The sequence below is a fragment of the Panthera uncia genome (genome assembly GCF_023721935.1).
Source record: "Panthera uncia isolate 11264 chromosome C1 unlocalized genomic scaffold, Puncia_PCG_1.0 HiC_scaffold_3, whole genome shotgun sequence".
Classification (NCBI taxonomy): Eukaryota; Metazoa; Chordata; class Mammalia; order Carnivora; family Felidae; genus Panthera; species Panthera uncia.
The window spans coordinates 79079385-79101569 of record NW_026057584.1 but is presented as its reverse complement, the minus strand read 5'-3'; the positions used below and the strand labels follow the sequence as shown (position 1 = coordinate 79101569).

The following is a 22185-nucleotide window of genomic DNA, read 5'->3' as shown; positions in this document are numbered from 1 at the left end:
ATCATGATCATTAATCAATAGAAAGGAATGTTCACAGAATGCTTAGAATAAATGTTTGCTGAAGCAAGAAGTCAGAGGAGAAAAGGAAGGCATACATGCCCAGGGCTGAAGACAAAGTTTTTTTCTTTTTGGTTTAACAAATTAAAGCCGCTGGAAAAGAACAATTCACTAGAGGGAAATATTACTGTACAATCTATAAAATACTGCCAAGGTCAGCAGAACCTTAGCTGTTTTTTTCTTTTTCTTTCTTTCTTCCTTTCTTTTTTTTTTCTGTGCCAGTCGATGTTGAGAAACAAGTTTCTCACAAGCCTGATTTAGATATTAAGCCTAGAAGTTACTCAACACCAAGGATTAGGAAAGTACTTTTATTTCCTTTACTGCTTACTGCCAAGAATGAGTTACATTTTTGGTAATTCTTTTTAAATCTTTTTTCTAAGGCCATCCTATTATGTCAATCCTCTTTCATTCATTCATTCATGCCAGCCCCTCTGGTTTTCCCCTTGGTTGGTGCTTCTGAGAATTATTTCCAAGGAACTATACCCCAAAGATTGCTAAAGCCATTTTTTAAAAAGCCACAAGGATGCAGTTTTCATATGAAGTGACTCAGCTGTACAGAAAGCTGAGTTTTGAAGTCCTACATGGAATATCTTTGGATGTTTATATAGAGAGTTTTAGCTAAAGACTTTGAACCAACTAGATTTATGGGGACCCAGGCCACTCTTGGTTCCATGCTATTCCATGCTTACATCTTTCAAGCCCCTGGAGAAGCTCATATTGTCTCCCTGTGTTATTTAGAGATGCTGCCATCAACAAGGGTAGTTTTTCTTGTCCTCTTTCCCCCCCTTCCCTGTAATTGTTGTTAATAGCTAGGTCCTGGGTCATCTACCCTACTGACCTCTGAACAAAAACATGCAATCCAAGGTGGATGGCTGGGTTAGGGACTGAGGCTGGAAGTGAGGGATGGGTTGGGGGACAAAGGGCAAGAAAGCAAACACAGCTCATAAGCAGAATTAAACGTGTGACCTGAGACTACCTCACACTGTCTTATTACTAAAGAGTTCCATATCTTTTATCATTTACAATTTTTTTCCATGTTTTTTAATCTTATGCAGTATCGTAGCTCTTTTTCTATGATCGAACCACTTAGTCTGGTAATACTCCATTTTCTTCTTGTGATTTGAAATTGTTATGAAAAACCTCTTACCTACGCAGATTTAGCTTTTGCCCAAGAAACTTCCACCACCAGGAAGAATCAAAAACTTCCAAAGCTTACTAGTTTAGAAAACGTGAGGCTGGATGCTCTCATCATCTCCATTAAAGAACAAAACCAAACAGCTAAACCAGGAAGTAGATAATAAAGGACAAATCATATTTAGACAAAGACATGGTTACTTTTTTATTTGAAAGAAAAACAAAAGTATGTTTTAATAAATACTGCGGAAACATTGACCAAACAAACATACAAAGTGACTTCAACATTTAAAAAAATGCAACGCAAGTTCTGCTTTATAACAGTTATAACTTATTTTCTTTTTACAATATTTAAATACAGAAAGCACTTGCCAGCTATTTTGTAATACTGCCCAAAGCATAACGCTGCATCAATCAAAGCATATTATGTTGGTAAAACGTCTGTATTTCGTGGGAAATGACTGGAATGGTATTTTCTTGCAGAGACAAAACAAAGTGCTTGTAAGACAAAGGACTGAATGTTGTAATTACCTTAATCTCCTCTTCTGCTACAATTTAATGGGAGCACAGCTTCAACACTTCAAAAATGAAGCTTTATCACTGGAAAGAAAGCTCGTTTTCAACAAGCGCCAACAATAAACAGGTCAGATCTGGTTTCTCCTCTGAAAGAAGTTCTAAAAGGAACTGGTCAAAAAATATCTGTAAACTATTTTCAATGCTGATTATTTTACGGAACAACAGCAATCAAGTATTGAACACCGGCCTTGGCTGAATCTGGTTACGTGAGGAATCTGGGTAAGCAATCGCTCTATGGAATTGCCCTAGTGTAGTGTCAGGACTGACATCACACTTTTCTTCTAAGGATTCTCTAAAGCTTAGGTAAGAAGGTCCTTCTCTTAGAGATGTTCTTTTAAAGAAAGTGAAATAAACCAAGAGATATCAGATGCTGTCAACTTTGGAGCTTCATCCCAAAATAATAGGCCTTTTGCTTTGTACTTTTGGTAACTTAATTCCAGACAGCTTTACTCACAAACTGTGCTTTCTGCTACTATTCCTTCATTATCTCTTCAGGGGAAAAGAGTACCTACATTTTAGATATTTTCCCCCCTTGGATCATTTTATGACGTCAAACCAAGACACCTCTCATTTGACTTTGCACTTTCATCAATGATGGCAAAAGAAATCACACACCCTCTTTTCTAAACAGCGCACAAAAATATTACATTGAGCAATTTACCACTTTTCAATGACAATCACAATGATGAACAGAACCATCAGACTGCATAAAAACGGACACCTTTTTTCTATTTGCTCTATTTGATCTTTGTAGTGCTGGTCTGCATATCTTGCCAGACTCCAAAAGCCTTTCTTTAGAACCATCTCGCTCAGCTATCTTCAGGAAGGCAAGATTTCAAAGCCTTACAAACTTTTCCTCTGGATATCCCATGGGTCCTGATACAATTTCCATTTTAATGATGAGCTAGGAGGAAATTAGATCACATCCTCTAGAAAACTAAACGCTAAGGTCACAGTGCCAGTTCCCCAGTGAGGACGGTATATTAATATATACTTTTTGTAAAGGAGATTAAAACATTTAAAAATTAAATCAAAGTAGAGATCCATGAAGAGATTGTAACAAAGAAAACAAAAACGCAAGCACCATTCAGAACGTGATTCTTCTTCTTGGAGGTCCTCTCGTTCCTCTTTATCTACTTCTAGCCCATTTGAATCTCTCTTTTTTGGCATATTTTTCAAGTCACACTTCAACACTCTTCAACGTATTCACTGAACTGCCTGTTCTACATGCCGAACCTAAGGACAGGATTCCAAAAAGATGAGCATCTTTCCAAACACCTCCTAAGCCTCCAGAATACGTGACTTTGGCTGTGCGCTTCATTCAGACTTCACCTTTCTGTTTTGTTGTTTGTGTTTTTTACACTAGACTTCCTTGTCCTCATTAAAGAGACAGAGATTCACATCACAGTGCAACTCTTCGCTTTGTCTTTTCGTAAGTCCGTAGCAACTGCAGAGAGTTCTGGTCTGCTGGGCATGTGTGAGATCCGCTTTGTGGCCCTCTGTGATTTGTTCCGCTTAACGTTTTTATTTGTCTTGTTTACACATGCCAAGGTGGCAACGTGAAAAATGTCTCTGACACTATTTTCTGACTGTAAAGCTGAGCATTCAATGTAAGTGGCTGCTCCAATCTGTTTGGCCATATTTGCCCCCTGAGAAGCAAAAGAATGGATTGCAATCAGCAATAAGTCCTTGGGAAAGTTATAAAGTGTCTTCCTAATACCACAGAATAATAATGCATTGCAAAACATTTCAAATATGTGAGCTGTGTTTTCCAAGTGTTGCTGCAAAAAAAACCCCTCCAGTTTTTAAAATGCATTCTTTTGTAATAAATTATAACGTATTATTTCATAAATATTTGCAGTCAAGACTCGGTCTTAAAATGTTCAGTTATCATCACTCAGTAGACAGTGCTTGACTTCCCAGAGGTGTGAAAGCCTGATTTTTCTTGAGTCTAAATGGTGCTCAAAACTAGTCAATAGGCTGCATAAAAAACAAGGGTAAGGGGTGGAATTTAGAATCAAATTTGAAATGTATGTGATTATGTCTCAGGGCCAAAATAAACTGAGGAAATGAATAACACTGTTATGAGACCTATAACTTTGGGAAACACAAAATACAGAATTTCTAAACATGGACCGGACAGACAACCAGGGAACACAGTAATAAGCATGTGTGCATCAAAATGACTTCTTTAAGTAACTAGATTTTTATTAATTGCACGTGTAAGACAAACATGACTACGGTATTTAAAATGATGAACACTAAGGAAAATTCTAGCTATTTCAACATGAACTCTCTTTAGAATCTGGTTGTTAAGTTTTCAGAGAATGAAGTTCTGAAACAAATTCTTTCTAGATACTTGGGGGAGATGCCCACAGAAATGATGAATCTCTAAAAGACAGTTTTATGCAGTGTTCTACTTTACTGGCAATGTCCTTCTTAAGTATTTTATTGTTCTGCTGAGTGTAAAGTAAGATGACCTCTCTCACAGAGTATTACTGATTTGACCACATTTTCTCTTAGATCCATCTAACTTTAAACCCAGGAAGAGCTGCAGAGGTATACAAAGGGTAGAATATGATCCACTGTTTATATACTCAGTAACCAAATATCATGTGATTACCCTACTGAATGACAGAGCATTTCTCATTTTAAAAGATGTTTTCCAAACTCATCTTATTGATGCACACACATATCCTTATCTAATCCTCATAAAGTAAACTACTAAACAAATATTGGAACGCTTTTTGAGAGGGTCCAGCATCAAGGTACCATCAAAATCTCAGCTGAACCCTGCCCCAGATCACTTTGCGGTCTTCACAGTCTGAGCTATCAGCTGTCATGAGGGGCTTAGATGCTCGCTGTAGGAGGCACGAGGACAAAGAACGCCAGCTCTTTCCTCTGTGTTTTCAGATGGTCCATCCGGACACATGGGACTCAGAACGCACCTTACTCAAGGGTTTTTAACCTGGAGCTGACTACTGGTGGAGCCTTTAGAAAAGCAGCTACTTTTTCCTTTATTTATAATGAGTGATGTTCCACTTTCGTCATCCTTTTTGAAATCCACATTTATACACTGACAACATACATACCTGATCATATGACACTGGTGTCTGTCTGTGATTCGAGAGCTCTACTAATGTACTAACATCTGTCCGAAGGTCAGATTTGCAGCCAACCAGCAGCATTTTGGTGTTGGGGCAAAACTCCTGGATTTCACCTTTCCACTGAGGGTGTGGGAAGAGAGAAGTAAGATGAAAAATTAGCATAGTGCCGGCATCTATATATCAGCAAACAATTCCTCCACTGGCGGACGTCGGAAATGGAGACTCAAAAAGAACATTTGAAAGAAAATGTCACTTCAGATGAAGAAGCAAACTTGCCTGTATCTTTCGAGTAGATTATTAAGTTTTACTACTTTTTAAAGTGGATTCATTAAGGAACACTTATGTATGTTATTATCTCTTCTCCCTCTCTGTGACTCACTACCTATCCCTAAGCAAGAAACTTGTTGGGTGATGTCAGAAGGTAGCTCCAATAATTTCTTAATTATTGGGGTATCTCTGAAGGATAAAAGTGCCTTAGGAATAATTATATATTCTAACACATGACTGTATCCTCAGATATGTTGAGCTGGTACTTCCCAGCCTGGAAGGTTGAGAACAAGGCAGAGCCAACACAAGCACAGGTATGCATTCACAAATCCCACCAAGAAAGGCTGAACAGCCACCATGTGCCAACATTTCCAGTGAGATTTCAGGGACTGGAGACAGTGTTAATAAACAGAATGGCCTGCCTTTAAGGAACTTCCATTCGAGTGACTGAATCAACACAGATCATGAAGTTTACAAAGGCCCATCTCTAGGCTATCGGGAAGGCCTCTGGTCCTATAGCTGATATGCCCTTGAGTTAGTTTTAAATTGCATAAGTTGTTTAATATTTCAATTTAGTCCAATTTGGCTAGCTGTTTTCGTGACCTGACAAGACTTATTAGAGCCTCCAGAAATGCCTAGGAGGGAATTCCAGTTGTCCTCTTAAAGAGTGAACAGCTGACTTTGTGTGGTTTCATTTCCTCAAGCTTCAGATGACCATCATGATGGGAGACAGGGATTCAGAGTGTTCCCAGGAGAGCTCTGGCTCCTGGGGATGGGGGAATGGAAAGCCAAGATCAGGAACCAGGCTGGCTCTCCCAGCCCACACACACAAGTACACATTAAGTGATCTACTAAGTACTGTGGTCGTTACAAAGATGATTAAGACATAGCTGTGGGGGTGCCTGGGTGGCTCAGTCGGTTAAGCATCCGACTTCGGCTTAGGTCACTATCTCACGGTTCATGGGTTTGAGGCCTGAGTCGGGGTCTGTGCTGACAGCTCAGAGCCTGGAGCCTGCTTCAGATTCTGTGTCTCCCTCTCTCTCTGCTCCTCCTCCACGCACGCCCTGTCTCCCTCTCTCTCTCTCTCTCTTTCACACACAAACACAAATAAATAAACATTAAAAAGAAAGAAAGAAAGAAAGAAAGAAAGAAAGAAAGAAAGAAAGAAAGACATAGCTGTGGAATCCACCCAAGAGCAGGGTTGACAAAGTCATGTATATAATACTAGATAAGAGGGACATCCTGCCAGAGTCATTTAAAAGACCACTAAAGGGGACATCTCCAGATCTAGAGGTGTACTTTGGGCAGACAAAAAGGTACAAACATGCTTTCCACAAGAGCCTAATTTTTCTACCAAATCCCTCCTTCTCTCCTCCCTTCCTTCCAGAGTTATTTAGAAGCATCTACCATTTGCTAGATGACACTGGAGTTCGAACTGCAAGATGAATTGAAAAAGAAAAAAAGATCTATCCTGCTTTATGACACTCTAAACTCTTTGATATTCGAGGACTTAAAGACTCAATTAATCAAGACAAACCACTGCACGGGTTATCACGAGCCTTAAACTTCACACAAATGTAAAACACATTCATTAATATCTCTAAGGCCAAAGTCACTATTCATTAGATCTTAGAAGACAAAAGCAAAATAAAATAAGAGCAAGGCTTTTGATCATAAATTATGCACAACCTGATACTACATCAAGTAAAACCTCCAGTAAATAAGCAATCTCTTTGATCTACAGACAAGCAGTAGACATGTCGTTATGTTGCTCTTCAGCGGTGTAATGACTTTGGTTTCCTTCTGCATGTCTAGCAATTGTTTACAAGCACTGAAGATAGGAAAGGTGCATTTCTGCCTGAATCTGACAAACATTAGCATTATTTGTGTTAGATAACACATTACTCAAAATTGAAAGGAGTAAAAAGAGCCTTTGATCTTTCAAGAAATTCTTATTTCATTGAGCTAACTAACTGTGTTTGTCATGTTTGGTAAAGAGACCGAGGTGAGGGGGGGAATAAATCACCTTCAAATCCTCATTTCATAATGACATCCAAGATGAGCAGTCAAACATAATAAGGGAATGTAAACTAATAAAAACACACAAAATACAAACACATTACCTTGCTCTCAACCACGGCCTTTGTCGTAGCCTTAGTGCATGGAGAAGAGGCAGGTGATCTACAGAAGGCTCTGACTCTGAAACCTCACAGCACTCAGGCCAGGACTGAGAAAACAGAGAGTGGCAAATACACGCTCATCCATGGACAAGCGTACGCCTTCTGTGACCAGCCAGGGGCTTAGTCCTAGGTTGGTGGCAGCCCAGAAACACTCCTCTCCCCCATTGGCCTCCCTAGGACTTACAATCCATCCTACAACAGGCTCCCTTCCTCCTGACCTCCCCCTGGTTCCAGCCCGAGCTTGCTCAGGTCCCTTCTCCACCTACAGAACCTATGAACCTCCAGAAACCAAATGTGTTCTTTATAGCACGTTTAAAACTACTGTTTTTATCACTCTCTGATATCTATCTGATCACTCTTCACCTTATCTAATGTCTGAAAACACACCTCCACTCCTCCTTTAACAGTACTATTTCTAATAAATAACATCATAACCAAAGCACAGCTTCTTTCCCAAAACAGCTATTATTACATTTATTTCAATATATGAACTGAGGTCAAATGTAAACCTGTAAACTAAGGCACAATCTATAGGAGAAATGAAGGATGGAAAAAGAAACACATGCTTGAGAGTAATCGAATATTAATATTTTTGGCTGCACCATTTTCGCCCAAAGGGTAAAGACAGAAGCTCTTTAAAGGGCATGTACTTTCTAAAAATGAAAGAAAATTTTAAGCAGGTTCATGGTCAAAACTTTGACATATGTGTGTAGAAACGCTGCTGTAGTATGAGAGTGTTGTTTACAGCATTTTAATTACAAAATATACAGCAAAGTATTAACTGGAGTGTTTGAGCTCCCCCAGCCAACCCCCGTCTCTGTTTTACAGATGGGCCAGCACCGAACTGTGCCATTGTCTCCAGCACTTGCCTTTTTTAGCACACTGTCCAGAGTCTCTGGTCTACTGATGTCAAAGCAAATCAGCACGGCATCTGAATCTGGGTAAGAGAGAGGCCGAACGTTGTCATAGTAAGGAGAACCTGAGAAGAAACAAAGAAACACACATTTTCAGATAAAAATCCTATTTATTTGTCATCTACTAACTCTACCCTTTTGAGTTAAACCCCCTGAATATCACATGCCTCTATTCCCACCTTCTCAAATTCTTAGAGAAGAATGCAAACAAGCAACATCCCAGTGGTAGTATATTCATTTCTACCAGAAGATAAGGAGGCCTCACTGGCATCTGTCTTAAATTCAAGGGGAGGAGCAAGGACTTTAGGCTGAAATCTGTATGGTGCAGGGTCCCCGAAGGCACCTGGGTGAAGTGTAGAGTAGAAGCATGAGGAGTCAGGTGGCCTGGGGTGCAAATCTACCTCCATCACTGAAGGAGGGGGGCAAGGCACATTTAGGGCTCTGTGTCTCTGATTCTTCATCCTAAAATGAAGATGACAACAATACCTACACCTGGGATTAAATGAACCCAGGCAATGACTGGGATTTAGTAAGGGACTGATCAGTCTCAACTATGGTTATGGTTGTATTGTTGCTATTACAAGCTGAGTGGTAGCAAGCACCGTAAATGGAGCTACTTCTTGGGAAAGAGCCAAGACCTCAAGATCTCTCTGGTAATCGGATGGGATGAGTGGGGGAGGGAGGGAAGGGCCAGCTCCGAAAAGAGAACTGCAGTAAACACAGAGTCACCCTATCTCAGTTACACGTTTGGATGAGCCACTGATTTGTGCGCTTGCTTACTTGAACTTATCCCCAAACCCTATGTGGACTCTCTTTCTGTTACAACCGAAGAATGTAACAAATGCCATATTGGCCATGTCACTTTTCTACACAGTTCCATCTCTGAGAGTGACACTGAGGCATGATGCAGGGGTCTCAGCCTGAGTTAAATCCAGGGCACCCAAAAGATTCAAGTTGCCAGCCAATTAATTTAACCACAGAAATGTCTCATTGTTTAGAAGAATTTCTATTTCTTTTAGAATCCCAAAGGATGAGCAATTACATGAAGTCAATTATTGTACAATGGTGTGACTATAAAATTAAATACAGCTTGCCAATGTTATTTATTTTTTAAAATCATTTTCAGTATACTACCATTTTACAAGCATAGCATGAAAAATCATTTTACATATATAGGTATTTGACTCCAGAGGAGAAGAAGAAAATCTAAGCTACCAAAGTTTTTTTGAAACCCAATTTCATTTTGACATCACTCTCCGTTTCTAGCAGAAAAACATGACATATTGTCCCCTGATAAATCAAAACCTCGGTAGTCAAAGTCAGGAGGAGAGAAAGACTATAAAGAAGCTTTTAAAATAATCTTTTACAATTCTATCAAAACAACATTCTTCAGGAGGCTGCTCTTGAGACCTAGAAGTTACTGTGGTTAGGGTGCATCTGGCATTCACTATGCAACCCCAGGAACTCTGTGGCCTTTTCAACAGCTGCTTTCGGGATGGACAGTGACAACTCCAGGACAGCTGTGTCTACAAGCAACCAAGTAGGGAACGTTCTAGGAACCAAGAAGAAATCTAAACCAGAATTTTTCACAAGCTGCAGTAGCTCCCTACACACATCTGGAATCAGGACTCTGGTGTTACAGAGACTGACAACTGAAAGGCATTTTTCAAAAGCTTAAAGGGTTTAGAGTTAAAAAATATCAAGTCCTTTTAAAGGCATACTGGATATTAAGGCATACTGGAACGGCACTGTCTCTGAAAATGAGTTGTGACTGCTTTTGCAGCCACTAGAAGAAATTTAATGTCAAGAGAATAATTCACAAACAACTCACTAATTTAAACATTTTTGAGAGGCATCAGAAATGAGATGGCTTATCACTGTTTCTAGGTATAATGGTTATTTCTGTATTTGTTTTGTGAAGTTCAATCTCAACCTCTCTCATTTCTGTGTTCAAAGTTAGACTTTGACTCAGCTTCTTCTGTAAATAAAGTTAGGAAATCTTTTTCAAAGTGCACAGTCAGAAAATTCCAGATTACAGAGTGGTATACAAATACCAGACACATACACAAAGACTTCCTCTGCTCTTCCAAGTTAGTAAGATATGACATGACCCCAGATTCATAGAGTATAGCTGTCTGACAATTCTGATGGCCAGGACCCTAACAGGGCCTCAGAGATCTTTCTTGGAAATCACTCACATTACAAAAGACAACTATCTCACTGTGGCTACTTTCCAGCCTCAATCAGGCCAACTGGAATTGGATGAAAGGCATATCCAGGTGCCTTCAGAACATGACCTATGTCTGGATGAGAGTATTCTATGTAACAGAGAGTATACTGATCTCCCTGTACTAAGAGTTCTCTGTGTTAACAATGGGAAGACCCAAAGACCATCTTTCCCAAATACAAACTTTAGGAAAGACAACCGGAGAATTACAAAGGTGCTAAAATAGAGTAACATCGGGACTACCAGTAAATTCCAGAGGAATGATTTCAGCATTTAGGTCACCAGGTGACCGCAGAGAATACTCCTTCCTCCGGTTGTGTCCTGGGTTCGCCTCCCCCACCCATTTTTATGGACACAAGGAGGATCTGGCTTTGTCTTCAGCCCTCAGTCAAGGCTAGAGATTCTTGCTCACTACTTTCTTTCTTTCTTTTTTTTTTTTTTTTAATGTTTTTATTTATTTCTGAGACAGAGAGACAGAGCATGAGCAGGGTAAGGGCAGAGAGAGAGGGAGACACAGAATCCAAAGCAGGCTCCAGGCTCTGAGCTGTGAGCACAGAGCCTGCCGCGGGGCTCCAACTCACGGACTGTGAGATCATGACCTGAGCTGAGCTCGGACGCTCAACCGACTGAGCCACCCAGGAGCCCCAGTCTTGCTCACTACTTTCAAGTGAGCTGCCTTCTGTGCTCAGTGGGTATGCCCATATATCTGCAAAATATAGACAGTGGCCAGGCCTGAAAATGAAACAGTGTGCAACTGAAACCAAATTCTTATGGAGGTTTGTTTCCTCTTTTGTTTTTATTTGGTTTAGTATTTTGAATGAAAATACATTTGTGTGTAAAGGTTTTCATGGGAAGTAAAGCTCCTTGCTGGATGAAATAGAAGGGTGATTTTAAAGAGCTTTAACAAGACCCAATTAGGAACGACACTTTGATCCTGTCTTACTACTTTTGCTAATGAACGGTACTTTTAGATCAACAAGTGTCCAAAGGTGGTAATAAAACTGATCCTCACATTTAGTACTTAGAGGTGTAATTTGTCCAACCACGAACTACAAGAGTGATTTGGCATTAAAAATAGAAAGTCCATTTCTTCATTAAATTTTTGCTAGGGTAAGGTTAGAACTTTTTTTGGATAGAAAAACCTGTCTCTATTGTTTTGTAGTAAAGAAAAAAAAAAAAAAAGACAAAAGACAACACAGGATTATAAGAGAATTGTTCTACCGGGAAAAATCTAGCAATTCATCAGCGAAGCAGGACCTTCAGTTAAAAAAAAAAAAAAAATCCTGTGTGATTTGACAGTGTTCACTCTGTGTTTAAGCACTTTGAATTCTTCCCTATCTATAAAGCCCATCCTACTACACAAAGGAAGTGAGAAAAGCAAAGCTGGAGAGTCAGGGTGTAATCACTGGCATCCGGGGATAACTCTCCAGCCAAGGAGAAATGAAGAGGAATTCCAGGAATGCCCCTGTGAAGTGACAAGCAACATGGAAAGGCAGAAGTGACAGGAAAGTGAGGAGCAGAAAGCAAGCCGATGAAATGGACAGTATCTGCCTCATACTCCTATATCCCTCCAGAAAAGTCTTAAAACATTCTGCTAGCCAAACGGCAAAAAAAACAAAAAACAAAACAAAAAAAAAAAACAGCAAAAAACAAAACAAAACAAAAACAAACAAACAAACAAAGTCTATAGATTTAAAAGATGCACGTGAAAAGCTTCCAGGGTAAGCGTAGAACTGAACATGGCACACAGAAGAGCGCCAATCATTATGTAGTCAAGTACTGAACTAGACCCACCCTACATGGTAGGTACTGAGGTTCATATGGTAGGTGCTCCAGTATCCAGGAATGTTCCCAGGCCTAATTCAGTTAGTCTAAGCTTTGCTTGTCAACTCGTTCTCAGCATGTGAAATGGTCTCCACGTATATGGGAATTTCCACATGCTGCATGTCTCTTACACTACATGAAACTCTTAAGCACACAGCACCATTCCAAAGTCCTTTCTAATCACCTATCAGAACACCAAAAGGAAAACTCCAGGAAACTCTATATTGTAAAGAAACAACCATGCCACATGTGTAAAATGTGCCCACTTCCCCCCCCAGCCCCCCCACCCCCCACCACATATAGTCAGAGGGCTTTGCTCTGGGTAAACTGGAATAAGTGCACGTTTGGGGTTCTCTTGAGTTCAAGTTTGGCAAACATCAGCAAAGTTCCAAAAACGTTTTTGAAACTTCAGGTCTAACCATCTTTGTCTTCAGGATCATTAATTCTGGGTGACAGCAATACTTCCAGCCCAAGAATAGTCACCAAATGCCTCACCCAGAAACTAATTCTGCAGACACATACCTGCTTGCTTAAGTCATCCTTGCACAAAGATAGAACACACCATATATGCACATACTTAAATGTATATGTCAGAAGATTCATGCCCAAAAGGGAGGCTTTATGGAACCTTTTGCAAAACCAGTTCAAATGCTGAGGCTTTACAGGAGCTTGAGAACTGCAAACCCTTCTAGTTGAATATTTCATAATTGAAATACTCTTTTCCTTGAACCTGAAGTTGAAAAGCTTCCCCTTCCCCAAAAAAGAAATCCCTACCAAGAACAGTAAAATTTGGAATGTTGTATAATTTTGGCAGAGAAAACATATTAACTTTTGGTAGTTTTAGTGACTAGCAAGAGAACATCTGTACCAGAAAGCAGCTACCATGCGAGCCTCTATGATCTGCCCAATTATTACCAGATTCCATTTCCTCATGCCGTCTCTACTCAGAGTGAAAGCTTCAAGTCAGCAATAATCTCAAGAATGTGAATCAAGTCTGGGCAGAACTTTCGTGTCTGGCTCAGTACAAGACTCTGTTGAATTCATTTTCCCAAGGAGTCTGAAGGATAAGCGCCATGCCTGTAAAAATGCAGCAAACATTCCCAGAGAGGCTATTTCCTTTATTTCTTTATAGGTTCAGATTAACAGGAATTATGAACAGATTTTATGAAAATGTGAGGGCATTTCTGTGTTGCTACAAAAATGCAATCTATGTTCTCAATTTCTGGGGACAATGCAGTTACATAGTTAGAGAAGAGGTCAAAGAAGTAGAAATGATTGCTATTTTTGAGCTTTACATAAAGCTTTAGCTTAAACTTTAAACTCCTAATCTTATTGAGATACTTAAAAAATAGAAGAATGAAAATACTTTATGTAAAGTAGAACCATGGGAGGTCACAGAACTTGAGGGATAAGGGTAGACAGGCATTTTAAAAATTACATTATCATTCTGTAACAGATTGAAGATTTTGTGTTTTATATTATACGTAAGTGTGTGATTCCTTGGAGGAGAGGCCCATGAGCAAGTCCACCTTGCCACATGCTATGTCATCAGGCTCATTTTTCAAAACCAATGTATACAACACCTGCTAAAACTTCTGAGGCAGCTTACCCTCCATCCATGTCAATGAAATTTCTGTTTTGTCATGGGTGTCTCTGAGTAAAGTTGCCAATATATAGTAACTGAGAAGATGTTTAAAGGGCATCAGGGGCACCTGGGGCACCTGGGTGGCTCAGTCTGTTAAGTGTCAGACTCTTGATTTAGGCTTGGGTCATGATCTCACAGTTAGTGAGATCAAGCCCCATGTTGGTTTCTGTGCTGACAGCGCAGAGCCTGCTTGGGATTCTCTCTTTTCCTCTCTATCTCTGCCCCTCCCCTGCTCATGCCTGTGCATGCATGCTCTCTCTTTCAATGAATAAACATTTTTAAAAAACAAATAAAAATATAAAGGGCATCAGAAAATGGCTAAGGTACTACCAGTTCAGCAGGCATAGCCACCAGCTCTCCAATGAGCTAATTGGAGAAACTACTGGTCCTTGGTGTCATATCTACATGCAGGAACTGGATTAATGAGGAAATATCTGGCTATTTCAGGTGGCATCAGAATAACCAAACTGGATATCTCACCGAAATGTGCAACGTAGCAAGAAACAAGATTGGGGGGCGGGGGGGGGGGAACACACCAGACTAAATGAGATTTAAAAATAGGTCTAGAGATAGATAAGGACTTAGAAAGAGAATTTATATCCTTTTTTTAAAAATACATGGTGGACAAATCTCCAAATGTAGTTTTATATATTGCTTATTGGAAATCACCGTACAAATTCAGAGCTCTCTGTTTTGCCTTAATCCACATCTCTTACAGAGTTTCAGTGTGAAAACTGCATTGAGCCTGGTTTTGAAACACTAAGCTAGTAGGGATCATTACCACCTTATGATCTAACTGGTTTTCTGCAATTTGTCCCTTGATATTCACATCACAAGTCCTCGTGCTTCTTTGGCTTCTTTGTAAATTCTCTCTCTCCCTTTCTCTCACAAGGTCAAGTTAAGTGAGAATTCTTCAACTTTCAGAATCTTGTTTTCACTGATAGCCCTTAAGTGTAGGCATGTTTCCAAGTGGGAGGGATGTTAAAGACTTCTTAAGAATTGAGTCAACTTCTAGAGATAAGGATGGAATTGTGGTGGGCTTCAGTGAGAATGAGTGAGAATGAGTCAGGGGGCTTGGGCTGGCCCCTTGGCCCTCAATTACTCTTTGGATCTTTTTGCTGGGAGGTGAATCTAGCTTTCAAACCTTTAGATTCACCCTCCTATAAACAAGGACTGCAGTACCAAGGAGGAGGCCATTACTACCTTGCGGGCAGGAACTGCTTTGCAATATACCCTCCCTTGCTCCCACAGCCTCTACCAGAATTCCTGCACACAGAATACCCTAAAAAGCATTTACTGGTTTTATAATCATTTCTGTAAGTCTTCTCTTGCTATGTTAATTTACATGTCAAATCACAAGAAAAGGGACAAATGAACTATTTATTTTGAAGCTGCTTTTCTGAACTAAATACATACTAATCCCGAACATTGCTGCAACACTTCTTTCTCTGTAAAGCAGTATTTCAGTACAGTGCTTGCCACAAAGACCATTTTTCAAATGTGATGTATAAGGTACAAATACAATATGCATTGACTTGTGTTTGTAGAGGAGTATGTCCTCAAAGTCAGGCCAGGAGTAATTAAGATTTCTCCTTCTTCCTTTGTCCTATAAGTCTAAAAATTAAAGAAAACTATATTTTCTGTTACTCTGCTAAAAACTAATACAGGAAGTGCTAACTTTAGCACTCATGGACTAAAAGCAGCTTGCATCATGACAAGATTCAAAACAGTGTTCATGAGGCAATGGCACAGTTATTGTAGAGGAATTTTAGCAGCTGAATTTATAAGTAATAATATGCCTTAAATAAAGTGGACATTAACGTGCATTGGTTAAAAGCTGGCATGAACGATTATTACTCCCTAAATTGCGTGTGCTGAAATTACACTGCAATCAAATCACTTAGGAAAAGATATGGTGATCCTCAAATGGCTGAGTTTCCATTATTAGGAGGCATTTGGCTTCATGCTACAAACTGCCTCCGTGTTTGGCAAATGTGGCACATTCTGATATTAGAACATTCACATTCAAGATATTAGAACTACTTTGGTCTCACTTACCACTTCAAAATGTTGAAACCATTACCGAGTGTTTTGCAGAAACTCAATGAGTGAATTTGAGAATCATTCAGAGCATTTCTGCAACTATTAACACAAATACTCATCTTATCAATGAAAAGGGAATTTTTCTCATTAAAATCAATTAAGGATGGACCGGCATCCAAAGACTACCTTTAAAAATCCCCCCTTTTAGAGAATTTATGGTGGCATTATTTAAAAGGTTTTGTTTCCTGGCCGGAGGGAGGCGGGGGGGGGGGGGGGGAATAACTTCAAGCAGCTGGCAAATTGCCATTTGTGGTTGCTCTAATTGGGGTGTGCACTGAGGGTGGGAGGGGGAAAGTGTTTCCTACCTGAGGAGGATCCAAACGATGTATCAGCACTAGTGATGCCTGACAAGGGAAATACACTGCAACCAGGTGGAACAGTGGACTTGAGTTCAAGAACCTGACAAAATTAGCTCAACATAGGTTGAATATTAGCTACACTAGGCAGGGAGAGCTTCCTTTTCCCCACTCCCTGCCCTACCAGGGTTCTATGACTCTTAGGAGCAAGACTGTATAATAATACTGCATCTCTAAGGCTTAACAGAAAGCCTATTCATGGTAGGTAAGGAAAGGAAGAAAGAAGGAAGGGATGGAGGGAGGGAGAGGGACAGAAAGAGACAGAGAGAGAGGTGGTGAGGGAATGGAAAGAACTGTCAAGTTACTGTGCCTCAGAAAGTGGGAAAGAATTCTCTTCTCTTGGTGCAAAGAGGTCCCACATATTCTAATTCCATTTGATGTTCTTTCCTCTACCCAAATTGGCACTTTTGCCTATGCATAATTCCATGACTGCTGGGTGGGGGAAGGAGACCCCTTATGAGAAGCTGTCCAAGTACAGAAGTCAGCAAAGAGAACTGCTTTCTACGTAACAGAAGTTAGGTATACCTCATTTTTCCTATTAATCTTTAACTTTCACAAAGTTCCAGAAGGGGGGAAAAATCTGGCATTTAGGACTTTAGAGTCTTGGGCTTGAATGTTCTCTCCAGAGTTAAACTGATTGATAGCAGTTGGAAAAAATAAATGTATCAGAATGCATCAGGCATATGCAATTATTTTCACAACCTGAACTAAACAAATGTCCTAGTGGGCAAAGAAAACGTCAAGTATTTGTCAAAAAATAATCCTGTTTGGAAATTTGTCACAAAAACCTTGAGATGAAGTAGAAAAATGTTCGGAATTTGATATGATGAGCCGCTGATGAAGTGGCTCTTGTTAGATGCCTTTCGCTCGTGAATGATAAACCATTTTAGGTGAAAATAATCTATTTCGTAGAATTTAACCAGTACTTGGTGGCTATGCTTAGTTAACATTTCACTTCAATCGACATAATAGGATTCTAAATAATACCCTTGTCCCTTTTTTTTCCATTTGTATAAATCTAAATTTCAACTAAGATTTCATTACTGGCTAATTCTGCAGTGTGATGTTTTCTTAATCACGGTTTTTTTCAAACCTTTATGTTTGAGTTAAACATGCATAGTTTTTGTTACGTTAAATAAAAATAAAAGTGATTATTTTATTACAGACTTCATTTCAGGTGATTATCTTTAATCTGATGAAAGGCAGTGTTTATAAAGTTGCCATTCTTTGCGCACAGGTAATTCAGTGGTAATGAACGTCAGGGAATCTTATCTCCTTGGAAACTATGCATACAATTATTCATTTGTTCATTTAACAGATTTTCCTGGGTGACTACTGTGTGCAAGGCGTGCTACATGTGTAGCATCATCATAGGGTGTACAAACTATTGAGTTTGGATTAAATATTTGAGGATATCTGAAGTGTTATTTATCTGCACATGTGAAGCATAGCCTCAACTATAAACTGACCACATTTTGTTTGTTTTCTAGCATTTGAAAAAACAATGTGCCTTTTCTTCCCTAAAAAAAAAAAAAAAAAAAAAAAAAAAAAGTCACTTTAGCTCTTTGGTCGCCTAATCTAAAATCTCCATTGGTGGTCCTGTGACTCATGGAGCATGACACAGGGGAGGCATAACCCGCATTCCTGTAGGCCCAGCCATGCCTCCTCCCTACCCAAACGAATCTCCTTCCTAACTCCACTAGGAAGCAGTGGCTCTGTTCAGAACCTGGCTTGCTTTGTAGGTGGTGAAAACCCCAGCAACGGGTGCCAGATCCATTGAGACTAAGAGCTGAAGGCAACCAACGTTCTGGGAAACAAAAAGACTTGCCTGTCTGGCATACTAAGGCCAAGAAGTATACAGCTGGGAGAGACCCTGCACATTGTCTAGCTCTGTATCTTTTCAGATGATGAAATGAGGCTCAGGGAGGTAGAGATTTGCACACAGAAAGCCCTGGTAACCAGTAGCTAAGATCTAAACACAGGTTTTTATCAAAGACGAGATCAGATTTACAGACCCCAAGACTAAAGAATTCTTATCATGCATTAGGTCCAAAGAGACTGGAGGAGGGTAAGTACCGATGCTAATTACCGGTACCATACCAGCGGTACTGCACTCTAGGTATAACAAATATCATGATGTCTGGGAATCAGAGCCCATTAAATACTAGGCTATGTAACAATTCTGGTAATAGGAGCTATTGAAATAAGAAAACACTGCAATTCTATCAACACCTTCCCCATAGTTGTGAGACCGTGTGCACACCCCGATACAGTACAGGGTGAGGTTCTGGTTCTGCTCTCCTTGGCCAAGCTTGAGGAAGAGCCTGCCTCTCCAGGGGGTAACAGAATCAGTGCTTCTCACTGAAACACTAGGAGCATCTGGCACCGGCCGTGAGAGGCGCTCGTGCGAGACTTCTCCTTTGCCTTTGTGCACGGACTGCCTCTGGCGACCCTGTCAGTCTGGTATCTTCCTCGTGTTCTTTAATCCCCTGAGTCCCTCGGGGCCTCCAGAGGTTAAAACCGAGGGCTGCGTGAAGCTCGCACAGTCCAGAAGCACCTCCACGAGGCCACTCCCAGCTGGGCTCAGGCCCACCTCTGGGGCCTCCCTGCCTGACGGCAACGCTTGCGTGTTGGCACTTGTGCGCTCCTCCAAGCTAGTTTCACCCGGGATTTGGCTCGGTTTGCCCGCAGCAGCCCAACTCCCCAAGCTCCCAGAACTAAGCGCGGGGACCGTCAACGGCCTTCCCGGTGGCTCCTCCTCCTCCAGAGGTGTCACCCTTCTGGGAAACGCTACTCCTCCCTCTCACCCCCGCCCAGCACTGCTGGGGGTGGGCGGGAACCGGTGCCAGCCGGTGATTCCAGGTCGAGCCTCCCGCCCTCACCAAGCTTGACCCAGCCCAAACCCCTAATAGCCACGCGCTGGGAGCCTCCCCACCGCGGGGTACCGGGCCCTCTCTACCACCGCGCGCCAGGTAGGTGGGTGGGCGCGTAGGAGGCGATAACCCGCCCTTGAACCCCAGACCCTTGAAAATAATTTACCACGACGCCAATAATTCAACTAGACAGGAAGGTCAAAGGCGAATTGTGCTGCCCGCGGCCTTACAGGCTGGCAGAGGGTGATGCAACGGGGGTCAGGAGGGACGGGCGAGGGCCGGGGGTGGGGGGTGCGTGCGGCGGCGTGATCACTGGAGGCTAGCGGGGGTGTCGGACCTACAGATTCGCGCCGAGGCTACGCGGGTGGCCGGCAGCGGGAGACAAGGGCAGGCGACCGCTGGGCCCGGTGCTGCCCGCGCCACCAGCGCATTCCTGGCAGTAGGCGTCACGAGCGCCGCGGTTGCTTGCGCTCACGTTACAATTCCTCCAAGCGCTGAATACACACGTAACTGCGTCGCTTCAGGGATTTTCTCCCACCTCCCACTACTACCGCTGCGCTCCCAGCCTCTCCGACAACCATCAGGTTAGATCCCGGAGGGGCGCCCGTCGCGAGCCAGGTAGTTCTGAGGCGCCGCACGCATCTCCCCAGTACCCGGCCACCTTGGCCGCCCACAGGCGACTCCGGCATAACACCCCCACCCCCACCCTGGGCCCAGCCGCTCCCCGGCCACCTGGCTACAAGCAGTTCCCACGGCGGGGTCACCCAGCGGGCACACAGCGCCCTTCTCTCCCCTCCCTGCCATTCCTCCCTACCCATTGTCGCCCCCCACCCCCACCCAGAAGGGACAAAATTTTCACCGAGCAGGGACTGCGGGAATCCCACGGAAGAGGCAAAGTTAACCCAGGGGCGCCGAGGGCGCTGGTGGTGCGCGGTTGTGTGCTTGGGAGTGAGCCACGCGCGGGGTCGCGAGACCCGCCGCGCGCCCTGGAGCTGCTGGAAACCCGCCCCGAGGGCCACGCGGTCCGATGACTCTCTTACCCGAAGTGTCCCACAGGCTCAATTCTATTCTTTGTGTGTCGATTTCAAAACTGGCCGTGTAATTCTCAAACACTGTAGGGACGTAATTCTGGACAAACAAAATGGACAGAGGAAGGGAAGAGGGCAAAGAGATTATCTAAAATGTACGACACCCACAGAACACCCTCCGAAAATCGCTTCCTCACTCCCCAATTAAAAAAAAAAAACATATATAATGTCGCACACACCAGATCACACACTAACCACGCAGACCCCTTCCGAAACCCCTGACTCACCACCCGCACCACCCTGCTCTCCAAGACCTGAGGATCCAAACCTCCCAACCCAGGGTTCCGCACACATGACTGAACAAGTTTCAGAAGCTAATAGAATGTGAAGATGCGTCCCCTACACGCTTCCAGCTCACTTTCCCTTTCCGGGCAGTCTAACCAGGGGGAAAGTTGTAAGAAAGACTGCTTAAAAAAAGAAAATCGGGTGACGGAGGAAAAGCAAGGAGAAGCCCAACTCAAGACTGGGGGATTCCCGAGGGCCGACCCCCTCCTCCAAGCCTCCGCCGGCCACACTCACCTCAGGGAAGCAGTCTTTGGCGAAGACATGCAGCAGCGCAGTTTTCCCACACTGACTGTCTCCCACCACTACTATCTTGCATTTCACGTTCTGATTAGGATCCATGATAGATTTACTAGATAATTTCTGGCTGGCTCTTCTCTCCTTCATTGATCTTGCCTTATTTTCTCTTGGAACAGGAATTGTCTCTTAAGAGGAAAAAATATATATATTTCTCTCTATATAAAAAACATATAAAAATAAAACGCAAAGCTGGTGGGAACTCCTGAAGCGCAGCGCAGATGAGGGGCTAGAGGAGCAGGCTCGTTACTCCCCTCCAACAAGTTTTATGCCTGACTCCACACCGCGCTTCCCAAGTCCAATTCCGATCCGACTGCTTTGTTTCACGCTCTCTGCGCGGCTTTATACGCCCGGCCTTCCAATCCTCTTTCTCAATGAGAGAAGGAAACTGATCCGCCTCCTCCCCTTTTATGGAGCCTGGGAGCAAGCGCCGTCTGGTTGCAGGCGGAAAATGTAAACAGTGCGCCCTCTAGGGTGACCGTGCGGGATCTATTTCCCTATTAAGTCTATGGCAACTTGGAGATCCCAGCGTTGCTTAGCCGATGGATAGGAGGGTACAAGTCCAGAAGGAGATGGGAAATGGGGATCTGTGCATATTGATTTTTAGTAGGATTTCTTTAAAACGTTTTAGTAGGGGCTGCTTTCCATAAGCCTCATGAACATTGATGAAAGCAAAAACATTTCTCATCAAAGTTAAAACATAGTTTAAAAACATAAGAGGCAAATCTTGGGTTGGGAAGGGTTAAGTGGTTTTTTTTTTTTTTTTTTTAAGAAAGAAATGGTTTGTATCACGTATATAGGCCATGGAACAATAGCTAAGCCAGGCTATTTCAGAAGCGGGAACTGGCTTGTCTGGGTCACAGCAACACACTGGTTTCTGAAAGCTGTCAGTTTCAGTCACTCAGGAGAAGGCACAAAGGTCTGGGGGTGTGGGTAGAAGAGGTGGAAACAGAGAAAAGAAGATTCTTATAACTCAGTGCAAAAACCATTAGAGACTCAGCCCTAATGCACTAGGGACCCAAGCACACAAGGCAGCCCTTGCCCCTCTTGCAGTGAGGAGATTCGGTAGGAGGGGTTCTGATCCTGCCTTTATTTCCTCTATCTGTAGCCTCCCCCTCCCTAGAATCAAAGCAACTTCAGCTGTACCCAGAAAACACAAATATTCTTACTTGGAAAATGCAGGTACAACTTTCAGCTCCCTCCCCACCTCTTCTTCACATCCATCCTTCTCCCCACCCACCCCAAAAGTCTGAAA

The 22185-nt window shown here is 42.3% G+C and overlaps 1 protein-coding gene and 1 long non-coding RNA gene across 4 annotated transcripts in view; one reads left to right on the top strand and one right to left on the bottom strand.

Moving 5' to 3' along the window:
- Positions 1-238: 238 nt before the first annotated feature.
- Positions 239-21321, bottom strand: RND3 (Rho family GTPase 3). Its single transcript, XM_049615660.1, has 5 exons — positions 20871-21321; positions 20304-20391; positions 8191-8300; positions 4860-4994; positions 239-3416 (listed from the first exon to the last, which is right to left on the bottom strand). The coding sequence occupies exons 1-5, from the start codon at positions 21018-21020 to the stop codon at positions 3165-3167; spliced, it is 735 nt and encodes a 244-aa protein (XP_049471617.1). The 5' UTR covers positions 21021-21321; the 3' UTR covers positions 239-3164.
- Positions 19255-22185, top strand: part of LOC125911634 (uncharacterized) — a 20074-nt gene continuing 17143 nt past the window's right edge. Inside the window, exon 1 of one of the 3 annotated variants that reach the window (XR_007454390.1) lies at positions 19255-19362. This is a non-coding gene — a long non-coding RNA (uncharacterized LOC125911634). Of the gene's footprint in view, positions 19363-19441; positions 19882-22185 lie in introns of those variants that run through there. The other 2 variants (XR_007454389.1, XR_007454391.1) reach the window with 2 other exon arrangements.